Raw genomic sequence first — 15,934 nt, forward strand, 5'->3', positions numbered from 1 at the left:
GTGTCCCCAAACTTTTAAACCCAGCATCTCTTTGGCATCTCTTGTTGGCCAAGGTCAATACAACTCCTGTGGAATTTCTCCTGCCGTCAAAACTCTGATCCTGTTTTGGGCCAGTCACACAGACATTGAGATCCTGGAGCGAAGCTGGTGAGGGGTCTGGAGCACAAACCTTATGAGGAGCAACTTAGGGGACTGGAGTTGTTCAGTCTGGAGGAGGCTCGGGGTAGAACTTATTGCCCTCTACAACAACCTGAAAGGAGGTTGTGGTGAGGTGGGGGTTGGCCTCCCAGGTAACAGTGGTAGGATGAGAGGTAATGTCTTCAATTGCACCAGGAGAGGTTCAGGTTGAATATTAGGGAAAAATCACTATCAGAAAGACTGGTCAGGCATTGGAATGGGCTGCCTAGGGAGATAGTGGAGTCACAGTCCCTGGAAGTGCTCAAAAAACATTTGGATGTGGCACTGAAGGACATGGGTTGGTGGGCAGTATTGGTGGCAGGTGGATGGTTGGACTAGGTGATCTTACAGGTTTTTTCCAACCCTAATGATTTTATGACTCTGTGATTTTTTTCTGTGTGAATCATCATATACAGTAGATCAGAATGGTCCCTTGGTGCTACATAACAAATATATTTAAATCAGATCTTGTAGATCTGATTTTTTTTTTACCTCTCTGATTTTGTCTCTCTCATTTGTTTCCAGATAGGAAGTAGCACCTTACTCAAAGGATAAGTACAATTCATTTTAATGACCATCCCACACTGTATCAAAACCTTTTCATTCGTCTCAGCAAATGTTGGCAATTTGTGATCCTGACTATTGAGAGGCAACCCTGTAGAGAGAATTTCTTGTGTCGTGCATACTCATGCCATCTCTAAACTCTGATTGTGGAGTTTAGCAATTTTCTCTTCACAAAGATTGGCCTCCCACTCAACATACATACCTGAATATTGTAATAGTCTGGGGCTCAACTGGAATTAATCGTCACAACACTAGTTTCTTGAAAAATAGGAAAGAATAAGTGTGTCACAGCAGAATATAGTTGCCTGCAGAGACAGAGACCTGAGTGCAGTGTTGCTGCTCCATATGGGTCTGCTTCACGCAGACACACCTTATGTTGGGACCTGACACCTACACATGGACTGCCCATTCAGTGGGAAATTTGGGGGAATTTCTTTACGGGATCCTGCTCTTTCAGACTTTTAGTGTTCAGAGTTCAAATTCTCTGACTCAGTGGAATAGAAGTTAAAAATAAAAGAGGCTGTGAATGTGTCTGCCTCGTGTTCTGGGATGGGAAGAGAAGTGGAAAAGCTTTGTTGTTTGAATGAGTAACGTGCAAACACCGTTCTTCCCTGTTTGTTTTTAGTTCTCTGACTGCTGTCAGTGCAATAGAGGAAGCAGAAAGACCACAGCCTAGTGTTCTGAGTTCATGTCAACAGCTAACAAGCCAACTTGGGCTTTCTCCCCACACTTGTAAGTGACAGAGATAACATTTGTGGAATGGGGAGGGATCAAACAGTTGTTATTATACCATGCTCCTTTGAAATATGTCAGTTCAGTTGGCCACGTCTATTTTGATACTCAGTTCTTAAGAACTTGATAGGCAATCCATAACTTTAAAAAAAACATCAGTAAAGTATGAGTGTGACAAGAAGCTCCTCAATCTTTTAGAGACCAGATTCAAAAGCAAATTCCTTCTAAATCCAGCTATTCCAGTTAGCGTGATGGCACAACACTGTCTACTCTCAGACCTTAAAAGATAATATATTAGAGCCTTGAATATTTCCTGGCTCAATGCATTTTTAATATCATTTGCATCAGTGTCTCTGTTCACCTTATATTTCATGAGCAAGTAAACTGTGGAATGTTAACCTTTTCAGTAAAAAAAAATAGCACTTTAAGTGGAAGTCAGTATTGGCACAGTCTACAAAAAAACTGTCTCAGCTGTCTGGGTGAATGCTTTGTCTGGCTTCCTTGCAATTCTTTGGGTTGTATTCGATGTTTCTCCTACTCCTTCTTCTTTTAAGGGTGAAAAAAAGAAGTTTCACAAACTAATATTAGTATCAAATTCTCTAAATTGTCAAGTCACGCTCTGGCTAGTTTTTTTCCTTTACAGTGCTATGTGCCACATTGAGCATTTATGCTTACAGTACATCTCTTCTTGTGTAATTTATAGTATTTAAAAGCTCAGATGATCCTGTGGCTTCTTAGTTCCTCAGTGCTTAAGTGGACTCTTGGCTCTGTAACAGTGATTCCAAATCTAACAGGCAGCCACTTGCCATTACAGTGCTTGATGGCTCCCACACTCCAAGAACGTAACAAGCAGTATGAAAGATTTCTCCAAAGACTGATGCATGCAATTAACTGAATTACTTCAACGGGGTGCAGATAGGACAGATTTAAAGTGGAACCTGTTATTGTGCCAGTGGCTGGATGACAATCCTGCTGTGCCAGTTGAGGGAGAAGAAAACCCTTCTCTGCCAGTTCTCAATGAAGAAATTCGTGCTGTGACAGCAGATCTAGCGTGCATGCTTGATTTAATGCCCTCAATTACCATATCTTTGTAATTATCATCCATATCTGATAAGTCTTGTGGAAACTATCAGGTCTTGAGTAGAGGATCTAGGGGTCTTGTAAGAATATAATGTCTTGAATTGATCTTTGTTTAATGTTTCACCGCTCTGCTACCAATTGATCATTCTTTGAATAAAATGATAGCATAACTGTATGCCAACACCTGTGATTCATTTTCACTTAGATAATCAAAATGTTGTTTCACAAGACCCTGATGATGTTCAGGATGCCTTTTAGGAGGTATTACCTTACTCCAAGCTGATTCAGATGGTCTGTTTCTTATAACTCTATCAGACTAAATCCTATGGTTTATGAGGCATGCTTTTCTCTTGCAAAAACTTCTGACAGGGGTGCAAAGCTGTTTCATTGCAAAGTATTTCAACTACTGAGGAATCAGTAATTTTGTTTTTTTCTCCGCTTGAAGGATTTGCAGCATCTCAGCATATCCTATATCAATAACTATATGTTGCAACTTTTTACAATAAATTTAAGGGTATGCATCCTGGTCCATGCAGATCAATCATTCATCTAAACATCTGTTTTCTCTTTATCATGTTAAAACCATAATGCAAAGATTCAAACATTGACTTTTTTTTTTCAGGAGGGCATCTTTCAGCACTGCCAACAAATTAAAATTAAGTTTTTCTCTCCTCTAGCAGTTATGAACAATAATGCTCCTGTTTGTAGCTGAATTTTGAAAGCACACATCCAATTGCCAGGGTATGTGCTTTTGTTATTACTATTGTTTAATCCTAATAATTTAAATGGTGTAATGGAGTTTGAAGCTTGCATAGTAATTAAATGGTATGCAGAGACCACCTTTAGGAGGACTTGAGCTTGGAAGCAAGAAGGACCAATGAATCTGGATGCCCTAATGTAGTTAAGAGACCTTGTAGTTCTCAGGTTGCTGTAGTAAGCAGGTATTTCATAGACTTTAGGGACACAAGTGAATTTTACCGAGGAAACAATTTTCCTACAGTTTTATGTCTGAATATAATGATGTATTCTCGTGTTTTAGCATACTTTTATGATATTACACAAGACACAGTAGCAGTAGCATCAGGAAAATTGCACTGTCACACAGACTGCTGTCTGCCTGCAGCAAAGACAAAGTTCGTATAGGACACAGAAGGCACAGAGCCCCTGCTGACCTTCTGTGAATGAAGTTTTTAGTACACTCCAAGAAAGCAATCTTTCTTCCAGTGGGTCTTTGTGCTATCTTGTATGTCGTATTTTTTTTTTTTTTCTAAAGAGAGAAGACACCGCTGTAATTTTATAAGAACTATCAGCATCAAAAAGACTCTAAAAGCATCTGAAAAGGCCAGAATTGTTATTTATTATGTCAGCCACCTCTTTTCACATTAACACAGACCAATTGGAAATCAGCCTGACTTGGTGGTTGCTGTGGTCAGCCTGAGTGGTGTGACTCAATAGTTGTGGCTGGCATGGCCAATTGTTTGGGTCATGTAGTGCAATCAATAATCAATACTGGGGTTTGTTTTTGTGATATTCTTCTTATTATTTTTTACTGAGCAATGTAGTTATTTACATCTGATAAAGCAAGCCTTCCTCTTCGTCTAGTCATTCTCCTGTATTTTCGTGAATACGATTACAAATATTCTCACTTGAAGTGTCACCATCTGCCTCTTTCAGAGACCGATATGTTGGGCTTCTCACCACTCACCTTTGCTTTCTACAACATTGATGGTCCTTTGAGTTAGTGATGCTTGTATAATTCCAGATGATAGCTTCCCATAGCCACGTGATACCATTTCTTCCTGATTAAGCAGAACAACTGAGCACCTGATTGACTTTTACCATAAATGCTGACATTCTGCAGCCAAAGGGGGACACGGGGAAAAAACACTTTGATAGTCTTTAATGCATACAGACCATTTTCAGCAAAGATTTCCATTTCAAGAGATTTGTTAGTATAGTCTTGGATTAGTGTATGATTATGCATTGAAATCTTTACTTAGGGAGATTTTCATCCTCTGAGGCACACACATCACAGATCCTTGTTGTTCAGAATCCATATGACTATATGCTGAATAATGAATATTTTTAAAAGCTTTATCCTGTGACACTTTACCAGCTTCAGCTAATCTGACACCCTTGCTTTAATTTTTTTTTTTTTTTTGACATTTCCTAACATGAAACTTTTAGCAAAGACTTCCAGCTATTTAGAAATTCCTTAGTCCTAGGCCAATGAAGTGCTGAGATGATGATTAAAAAAAAATAAAAAAATATGGTATGCTGAATTTGTTTTAGAACAAGCTGACTAGCTGCAATTGAGGTTAATTGACCTTTATAATGGATACACAGGACAGTACTAAAGCTATATACATAAACCACAAGTTTATTTGAAAGCAAATTGTGTTAATTGACATTCATTGTGCATCTTTCTGTTGTTTATTGCTAGTTGCTCATGTGAATAGTTTGTTGATATTACAGATAGGACAAACATTTGTTTCAGACAACTAGGATTTTCAGTTGAATAGGTTTTAATCAAATGATCTCGTCTACTCAGTTTAGAAATTGTGAAGTACTGTACAGTATGTAGTTAATTCTGTTGTCTAGGATCTTAAATTGTTGACTCACATCTCACACAAATTTGTTAATTTTTGACAAATACTGTCTAACATTTCTGGCAGTTGCACAACATTCAGGTCTTTCGCCAGAGTTAAACATGAGATTATGGTGCTATAGGGACAGAGTTAATGCCAGAGTTATAGGTGGCTTGTCCATCTCACAGGACAAATCAGTGTTATAGTAAACGTGCATTCACCACTATGTAAAAGCATAAGTTTAGAGTATATGCAGCTGCTCTCATATACTGTTCTGTTCTGCTGGACACTTAGCTGTTGTCCTTCCTTTCATAGACCTCACTAACCATCTGTACAGCCTCACAAATATAGCCATAGCATTGATGTTTTTCTTAGCATACAATATTTTATGATACCTAAGTTCTACGTATGTCCACTAATTCAGTACAAACCAGTCACTTTTCCCTTTTTTTTTTTTCTAATGAAGGGAAACATTGGTTGAGAAAGTTGCTCTTCATACAGCCACTTCCATTAGTGATAGCTTTCTCTTCACTTTGAGAAAAAAATAAGAAGCACCCCTTCAAAGACCCAAGTAGAAGCCTTTTCTAGGTTACAAAGCACATTTTGCTTAAAAAAGTTAAAGTGAGACAAGATTGCTAATACATTTTATCTAAAAATAAAGCTGAACTAAGAAGCAAGGTATATGTCCTGTAGGCATGTTCATGGCATTAATTCACTGGCACAGAGCTATCAGTTACGCTAATAATCTAGATCCTTCCGGTTCTACTTCACTGTCTTTAAATAGCCACATAGGTAGACATTGTCAAGGAAGTAAAAGAAGTATTTTCTGTACATTTTCCCCACAAAAGTATTTAAAGAGAAATAACTGTTGCACCACTTCTGTTTGTGTTTCAGTAAGTAGTTTTAGGACTGGGTAAAATAAGGAGCTTGACAGAATCAGTGGCTGGTTGTAAATCTGCAGTGAGTATGCAGTGAGTGCTAGACCTTAGACCAGCCCTCAGGACATCATGGTGAAACAAGGAGCTACAGACTGATAGGTTCGTCACATGGAATGAATACTGGAGGAATACGAGCTGAATGCCATGCACATTCACTTTACAGCCTCTTCCACATTCACCTGAGTTGTAGGGGAATCAGGTTACCCATCAGACACAAAAGATCAGGGATGGAAACTCCATGCAGCAGGAAATATTGGACAAAATATGCTTATACTCATCCTAAGTAACTTATTCCTGGAATTGATCAAAGACCGTCATTGCATAAAGCAATTGTGCAGCACACACAGCCAGCAGGCATAACAGTTTGATGCAAATAACCTCTTCATTGTGTAATGTAACCCATAACCTCAGTTTTGAGCTGTGAATAGGAGGCAGAGGCATTGCCATTCTGTTACTAGATATGAAAGAACCACTTCCCTCTGATATTAAAGAAGGTGAAACCATTCATGATGATATATGAATCATTTGGGAAACTGGCATTAAGACTGTTAGGATAGACTCAAAGCTGCTAACAAGGCTTTGAAAAGGCTTGTGTCTTCCATTATATTTGCATCACAGAGTTTTCTGTGTGTTTTTGTGTGTGCACCTGTGGACAGAAAGAGCTAGACTGACCCTGACCTGTTGGAACAGCTAACTCCTAGGGACAGGGGCAGGTTGTTCTCATATTCAGAACCTAGTTTTCTGAGAAACTAGGCTGCCTGGTCAAAGGTATTATTTTTTTTCAGTGTTGTCTTGGGCTCTCAGCACCACCTTTTGTAATGGCATCACCGCTGATCATGCAGGTACCCTGATACCAGAAATTATTTTGATTGCTGCTGCGACTTTGTTATGAAGGTCTTTTTTATTTTATAGACGGTAAACTGTGGACTTCCCACATCACAGGAGAAACTGATCACTCAGTGGGAGGTGTCAGGGTACCCAGAAAGTAAGGATTTTTCAAAAATATTCTTTTGCAGCAAAGCAAGTCTTGTCTTCTAGCACCAATTTCTCATCCTAATGTTTAGCAACCATTGGGTGCAAATGTGTTCATCCACAAATTATCTTCTCCCGGCTTCATCATTGAATTGGAGACAGTGATTCCACTTGTGTTTCTGCCATTATGGACTAGAGCAGGGTACTTTGACTAGCAAGACCCTTGACATAGTTTCCTACGGTTCCTCCACCAGACTGGTGAATTATGGGCTGAATAGCTGGGAAATAAGGGAAATGCAAAACTGACTGGGTTTCTTGCAGTGGAGTTCAAATAAGCACATAGAATCCAAGTTCTACTTGGCTGATGCAAGTTTTCTTCTGATGAAAATTCAGTGATAAACGAAAGAACGTATAGGCTTCCTGGCACTGAAAACATTTCGGATTTGCATATGGACAATGAAGTATTAGAAAAAAATGACTTGCTGAAGGGTGTCAAAGAATATGGAAATCTCTACTTTCTGATCTGATGTACTAGCAATACTGCAATGGTATCCACCAATACACTTTGTGCTCTGCTGCAGATAGGAAAGGGGAGTGATGGGCACAAAGCTTGAAACAGAGGTAAATCACACGAATGCAAGAGACAAGAGTTACATTTACATTTGAATTCCAAGTGTTCAACTACAATAAAGTCCTCAGTAATGTTTGTATATGTTTGTTTTCATAAGCATTTGCGTCAAAGGAAGTCCCTTCAAATCAGCTCTCCCCACATCTGGATTAACAGTGAAATAAAAGCACTTACACTGTATTTTATGTAGCAAGAAAAGGAAGGTTCTGAATTTCAGTTGCATATGATTTATACAAATGCATTTTATTGTATTTCGACAACAATTTCTGGAATTTCAAGCTTAAGAATGATCTTGTTCATTTCACAGTCCTTGTGCTTCCTTACTTAACAACTGTCTGAATACACTTATACATGCTTCAAGCTTTCCTCTCCAACCTGTTTGTTTTTAGGCTATTTGCTTTTGTGTGTTTCCAGCAGTAGTTGAAAAATAATAAAGGAAAAAAGTCTTTTGTAGATTTTGCTTTGGAATATCTGCATCCAAGTATTCATTCATAACTCTGCAAAATGAAATGCAAATGCTCCTCATTTCTAACCTCTGTGCTGATCCTTTTATGTCTACCAGCCTTCAGAATTTTAGTGGCAAAACCTAAAGAAGGGGATGCTGATTCAGGACCTACAGGCCAGCCTGCCTTCATTGTGGGACTATGGTCCAGCACACTGCCATTCCTTTTGGTGACAGAACAGCCCTCCTTTAATATACTGCCAACTGTATGATGGCAAACAGGGCTGAACATGAGGCAGCAGTGCAAACAGCAATGTAAACTTTGACCAGAGGTGGTTCACCCCTTGAGGATGTGGGGTCATTAGCACCTCAACTTTTTTGCTTTCTGTAGCCACTGGCTTTCTGCTGAGGACAAGTGGCTGCACATGTGCCAGCAGTGAGCCCTGCACCACAGCCCCAGGGGAAGTCACTGCACCTGCACTGCAGTCTCTGCGGGGGGGAAATCCCCACCAGCTGAAGCCCACCCCTGGCTGCAGAGAGATTGGCCATCTTGGCTTTGTCTCTACAGTTCCAGGCTGGTTTTGCATCTTTCTGTATGCTTTATAACTACAAGGAAGAGCAGACTCTCAGCTACCTCTGAAAGAAAGACTTACGGATCTTGTCACAGAGGAAGGTTTATAAAAATGAACAGGGGCTTGACACCACTGAGCAAATGGTAGAAAGGAACAAAACGCCATCCACTTGCTTCTTTTCTGGGACATTGCAAAGATTCCTCAAAAGCAGCTCAGTTCTACAGATCCTAGAATTGGAATGGGTTTAAAAAGAAATACATATGTATATCTACATAAAAATTATACAGATTAGTCAGCATGAAAGCCAGCCAGAGAACTGTTTATGCTCAGGCAGCTTAATCCAAGATCAGTGTGATTAAGACAACCACTGAGAGATGAAAGGAGGTTGGTATGCTTCGTGTAAAAAACACATTTTTTTCCTTTGTGGTTCAAAATTTCCTCTTTTTCTCGGAATAGCTTGAGAGAGCGGAAGTTTCTCAGTTTGAGATCTAATCTGCTCTGCCGTCACAGGAGGTTACAGATGCGTTGAATAAGCCTTCAGTTGACACATTTATCTCAACAAGAAGCCCTTTGGACAAAGTCTTGCTAATTAGAAGCTGAAGCGCTTAAACAAAAGCTTATGCTCATGGTTAATGACTAGTTAACCTCAGAGGTTAGTTAACCTCTTGCCGTCACTCTAAGTTTGTGCAGGGTTTGACTCTGTAAAAAAATAACAGCTGTTGGGTGTTTTGCTCAGCAGGTGCCTTGCCTGTCTCTTTGTAACTAGCCAAGGAGACCTATTCTCATTTGCAAACTCATGGAAATAAACATTCCTCAGAGCATGTCATTGCACATCTCTGGTCTTTGTGGTTGTTAGTCCTTGATCCAGCTAGCTTATAGCTGTGTCAGAATCATATTTACACACACCTCAAGGTATTTTTTACATGTTCAGTATTTTCACAGATGTCTAGAGAAGGAATACAAAGACTAAACATTTCTGCTGCAAAAGCCAAAACATGCCCATGTTAAATGAACTCAAGCAAAGTTATTTTCAGTAGTCCTTCTCTAAGATGAAGAGATGGCAGAAGCTAATCCAACAACATTATTTCAGGAAAAGTTATTCAAGTCATAGTAAGTCAGCACTGTGTGATGACACAATAAAGGTTAGAAACGCTTAAGAGAAAATACAGCTGCCTGATACAATCTGTCACAAATTTCATCCCTTGAAAGGCCTGATCATTTCCAGGTACACCTGGAAATATGGGGTCATTGCTGCTAAATAATGACAATTGTTGACAGCCAAAGCATAAAAGGAGAATTAAAAATAGAAAAAAATCAAGCAGCTCCCAAGCTTGTTTATTCTACTAAGCCAAGTTTATTTGCACCAAGTCTTTGAAATTTATGCAATTTTCTAAAATTAATGTTTTTATACTGTAACCCTCAAAGCAGATCTGTCTATTAGGAGTCTGACAGCAGTACCCTTCTGAGCAGTCATGAAACTGCAGAAAGCATTGCCCATGGGGAAAAAAGGATAAGAATTTTCCACTTGTTTACAGTTTCTTTAGAAGTATTGTTCCGGGGTGGAACTTTCCGTGTTTCATCTCTTGTGAAAGTGATTTAAATTGTCAGGAGTCTGTGGAAACTTTTTAGCATGAATGCAAAATGCTTTAAATTATGAAAATGGTGTGACTAATTGGTGAGCAGGAAGTTTCTGTATTGATTTGATACCAAGATGATTACGCATGATAAAAATGCTCAGTGGATTTGCCATTTACTGTGCTAGTGTAAGAACAGAGCCATCTTTAAAATGTAATGACCACATTAAAAATCAAATCGTTTTTAAAGGGCTCAAATGTATGATTTTGTTTATTTTTGAAGGAAGAAGACAGGCTGATGTAATGTGTGTTCCAGTGCAAAATATCGTGGGAGATGACAATTAAATCCCATATAAAAGACAATAGTGCATGATAACCACGTTAGCTTCTGAGTTCTGTACACAAACAAAAATACCCAATGAACAAGTTTGACATCACGCACAAAAGGCAAGAGTTGCACAAAAAACAATAATAAAAGCACTGCTGTGTTTGTTTGTTTTTTGTTGTTCCAAGCTTGAACTGTCTTCAGAATGCTTAGAAAGAAATGAGAACAGTTGTGAAAATTACAATATACAAATTGGCAATGCGTGAGGAATTCAGATGACTACACTCTCTAGAAGATGACAAACACAAAGAGCTTGATTCAGACTGACATGACAGTTCTTTTGTACATCCAGAATAAAATGTAAGACAGCCTCTTTAGAGACCATTTTGGAGAAGAAGAGCATTAAAAAGCTTTAATATTAACAGGAATTAGGTTAGTACTTTTCAATGTAGGATGTGAATGTATCCAGTTTTTTATTATGATGATACATCAATGCAAATATTTTCTGTACAAATCTCAGCAAAACCCATCTGAAAAAAGAGACAATGCGATTAATCAATCTTTTAAAAATAAATATATACAGTATTTACATTTTGGAGAGTTCCACAGCTTAATATTTAGACAACGTATCACTATCCAAAACAATTCGCTATCATTATACAAAATGCATTTGCTGTACAAATATATATAAATATATATGCATGAACATTTTCCGTGTAATGTCGGTGGATTCGTTGAAAAGCATGAGATACTGTTATTATCAGCTAAGATTTAGTTCTCAAATGTCCACATATTAAGCAGTCTAGAGCATTATACATCAGACAGAAGTAGATTTGCAGTGTTGAGAAATATTTTGTGTTCTGCTTCTGTACCAGCAAATCAACTTCACTTATCTGATTGTCTTTTCTGAGCATCTGCAGAAACAGCTTAACAGAATCAGTTTGACTCAGTGATTGTTATTGACTGCACCATGTCAGACAGGGTTTCTGGGTCTACTTCTTCTTTACCATTATCTGAATTTTCTGATGAGATGTAACAGCCAGAATCTCTTGGGCAGTCATTTAACTGTGATTTGTCAAAACTGTGCTGAGGGCTTAAGCTCTGTGTCTCCTGACCACCCTCGCTTATCTGCTCTTGTTCATCTGGAAAGAACAAAATAAGAAAGAAATGTCAGAATAAGTATCCTGTAAAACAGTTTGAGACAGCAATGTGGCTGATCTTGAAGAACCGTAGAAACAGAGTTAGTAATATACACACGCTAGATCAATATCTTCTGTCTATTGGAAACAGAAAACAGCATCAAAGAACTAAAAATGTGATGACACAAGCACCTAAGTTGCTGTTGAGGTTGGCTTTGATCGTGTGCTGTGCTGCTCAGACGTGAGTGCCTGAGGCTTTGCCTGCATCCTTTAGGCTGTGCCCAGGTGCACCAGTCACCACGCACAGTCTGAAGGTGTGTGGCAATCAGATCTTCAAAAGCACTTGACTTCTCAGTGTGAATGGATGGCTGACAGGAACTTCCTAGAAATTTCTTTTTTTGGTGTCCAAAAAGCCATTTTCCAAAACACAAAGGCCTCAGAGGAAACCAAGATTCTTAATTCTTGCCGCGTGTTTTTTGAACACTGTCCGAAAACTAAGCAGAAGCAGATAAACATGCAAATAATTTGTCCTTGTTTAAGTGCTGCATGACTAATCTGCTCAGACACAACAATCTGCACCTCAGGAAGAGCTCAGCGAGCCGGCATTTTGTGGACAGGATATCCCTGTATATCATGTATCAAATATATCTCGTGGTTAAAATTCACGCTCATATTTTCTGTAAAACACGTGATGTTCACTCACAGTAAATTTCTTCAGAAAACAAGCTACAAAATGTTACATTTCTCTCTTCCATTCTCTTTCATTCCCTATTGCTCTCCTGTAACTGTGTTTTTACTTCAAGCTGCGTCTTACTTTCCAATCAAAGTATGAGAAGCAGGTAGTACAGGAATAGATTGCTTCACCTCAGATTTCAAGCCTCAGGAAAATGGTACCTTTTTTATTTGAAAAAAAAAAAGGTCTTTTATTTCAGCCAACTTGTTCCTTCATAGTTATGTAGTTATTTTGAATCTTTGGTCAAATTTAAGTTGTCTCAATTGAAGTACAGGCAGTATGGAAGTCCTAGCTCAGGAAGGATTTTATCCCTCCTGAAAATCTAAATCTAGTTCAGCTCCAGGGTAACAGCTTAAAATTATTACATTTCTGAAAGGAAAGTGTCTAGACATTTGTTTGAACTGTTAGAAATCATAAAATGAGAAAGGTTTTCACTGTGATTTGTTGTTTTAAATATTATGTAATTAAGAACAAATTAGAAATTTAAAAAAAAAAAAAAACAAAAAACAAACAAACAAAAAAAAAACCTGCTCTGAAAATATTGAACTGGAATAGTCAGGGCATTTCTTTGTTGTGTAAACAAGATCCCAGAGAAATCATTTCACAAGGCATTTTGATATATTTGAGAACACTTGCAGGTCCTCATGGACCTAGTCTTGTAGATTTGTTAGGACTTATTAATTCTACTTAATATTTTCTACATTTTAATTGCCTAATTAAGTTATAAACTAATCCAAATTTTGAAGAAAAGAATCCAAAGTCTCAATGTAGTCATTTTTGCATTAAGTCTGAAGTTATAGGCATAACCTTACGTATTTAAAAAAATGATTTCTGATTACTTTAAATATTTTCCAAGGAATAAAAGTCCCACTTTCTCCCCACATAAATTAATGGTTAATTGCACTTGCATGTACAAGTACACATTTCAGCAAATTCAATAGATGTCTGTAACTATTTGATCTCCTTCTCACCTTAGGGAACGTAGTCCACCACATCAAATGCTACCTATCTTTGTAGGCAAAATATGTGATCAGATAGATTTCTGATTTAAGTCAGAAAAGAATTACAAAAGGAATAACACCACTGAAGGCATTACTGCTGCTATTAGTAGCAACATGAATAGTTTAGCACAAACAGCAGATGCCCCAGTAAAGCCCTTCTAAACTGTGTCATTAGCCCCTTGCTCCCGTTCCACCAGTGCCAATAGGTCCCAGGCCTTGGTCACCATGGGCTGACAGAGCTCAGGTGGTGGCTGCAGGCAGGGCTCCCCTTCCCCCTGCTGTAATCCCCGATCAGCCCTAATGCTGCTTGCTAGGACTTTTATCAGCTTCTGGGGCATCATCTGCTGCCCTGGAAAGCAGTGACCTAAAAAGAGTTAATCCTGTTTACATTTTCAAGGTCAAAGTGGAATCTCCATTCACTTTGTTTGTTTTGCAGTGGAAAAGAAGGGCAAGTAACTCGTCTGCTGTCAGTATATTAGTAGCCTGCAAGTAGCTGCAGTCGTCTAAGTAGTTTCCTACATGAAAAACAGATCTATCTTATTTTTTAGCAATGCTTTTCCTTCTGTGTTGCAGGGACAAAGACAGAGGCTTCATATAGAACTTAGATTTTTTAAAATCTGAGTTTCAATAATTTTCAGGAGAATATATATTTAAGAAACATGCAGACATGTAAAACTTCTGTCTCCTCCCAAAATACTATCAGATTTTTTTTTTTTTTTAACATCAAAAACTGAAAACCAAAAATATTCAGGTGTTTGAGAAAGTGAAAATGTTATATTTTTGCTTTTCATTACAAACAGAAAAAGTTGAAGAAAAAGAACACATTTCAGGACTGAAATCACTCTTCAGCTTTTTTCTTTGCTTTTGATTATTTTAATGACTGGACTTAAATATAGCATAGCAACTACTAAACAGCTTAAAAGGATATTGAGTATTATAAATATGTGTAGCATACAGCTTTAGGTGTTCTGAGAAAAACAGCTGCTTTTGGCTTCTACATTCAGTTCTGTTTAACTCCTTTCCCTAGCAAATACATGTTCAAGTCCTATATTAGTAAAGGTAAGTTTACTGCCTTAATCATTTGGATATCAGAAAAAAGATATAATGCACAGGAAACAGGAATTGATAAAATTAAACTGCTGTTAAAAGCTGCAGAATCATCAGAAACCACTACCTTATCAACAAATAGAAGCCCTGTTATTTTTCTACAGAAAGCAGTTTCATAGAAGATAAGTAGCTTTCAGTCACTGTTATCAATGATATTTTACAAAAGTGTCCAAAATATGCATCATTTTGACACGTATTTTCTAATACTGCTTCTGACTGCAAGATTATATGCAGACTTGTGAAAAAAATGTTAGGGCTCTAGACTTGATAATGAATGCAAGACACATGTGTATCTTCCTTGCTATTAAGATTTTGGAAATTAACATTTTTTATCCAGTGGCACAGTAGTGTACGACAAAGATCTCCCTTCTCCTTCACCAGCTTTCCCCACTTCTTAAATTCAGGTTAGAATCCTGGTTCTGAAAGCACTTTAAGCTTAGGACTAAGTCAGTACTGCTCAAGAATATACTGAGGTCACACTAACTCCAGTGCCATTATTATGTCAGTTTAAACCAGATGAGTGGTGGGAGGCTTAGATTTTGTCTTGGAGAAATAAGAAGGTCAGCCTGCATTAAGCTGTATTTCATGACCATGCCCTCTGAGAGTTTGCATTTATGAGCTTAGCCCAGAAGGTGAAAGGGGCTATAAGCATGATGCTTTAGGTTGAGTTGCCTTCCTGGATGGTGCAGTAGTGACCTATTGAGCAACACAACAGAATAACTAGAATGACACATTTCATAAAGGCTGAAGTCAGACCTCCTAGTGAGGTATGAAGAACACATACCAACCTGCAGTGCCTGTGACAGGGAGACCACTTGATGTTAGGATGAAAGAAAAACTAATAAAGCACCAAACTCAGAAAGGATCATTTTAAAGAAGTAAATGTACCTGAAGGAGAGAAACGTGAAGTGGGACTGTACACACATGCAATACTTCAGAGAATCGAAGGAATAAACTTTTGGTGGGTAATTACAGACAAACAAGGTGAAAAAAACCACCTCGCTGAAGTCAATGTCATATCCAGGAGTTGGATTTTATGACTTTTGAGGGTCCCTTCCAACAGGCTACTCTATGATTTTGTGATTTATGATGATTCTTCTGCTTTCAGTAGCAGAGGGGGCATCAGTTGGCCCTTCTGTTCCCACTGGCAAAGATGCTGCAGCACTCAGAGTACAAGTGGGAGGGATACTGAACTGGTATGAGAGGAGAGCCTATGGTGAAAACAGAGATGAGAAGCTTCTTTTTCTCTAAATTCAGGAATCAAATAGGCATGTCTAGAAAAAGGTGAAAAACAGTAATATTCATACAAGGCTGCTTTTCCTGGGAAAATCTAAGGTCTTCATGTAAGGAATGCAACTGAAT

General features: G+C 38.3%; 1 protein-coding gene across 5 annotated transcripts in view; it reads right to left on the reverse strand.

The window, feature by feature from the left end:
- Nucleotides 1-10,024: 10,024 nt before the first annotated feature.
- SAMSN1 (SAM domain, SH3 domain and nuclear localization signals 1) overlaps nt 10,025-15,934 on the reverse strand; it is a 153,538-nt gene continuing 147,628 nt past the window's right edge. For all 5 annotated transcript variants that reach the window (XM_090121171.1, XM_090121176.1, XM_031612669.2 and 2 more), the window contains one exon: nt 10,025-11,734. In XM_090121171.1, the coding sequence (XP_089977297.1) occupies nt 11,529-11,734 (206 nt within the window). In that variant the 3' untranslated portion in view covers nt 10,025-11,528. The remainder of the gene's footprint in view (nt 11,735-15,934) is intronic.

Source organism: Phasianus colchicus, chromosome 1 (genome assembly GCF_987193195.1).
Source record: "Phasianus colchicus chromosome 1, bPhaCol1.hap1.1, whole genome shotgun sequence".
Classification (NCBI taxonomy): Eukaryota; Metazoa; Chordata; class Aves; order Galliformes; family Phasianidae; genus Phasianus; species Phasianus colchicus.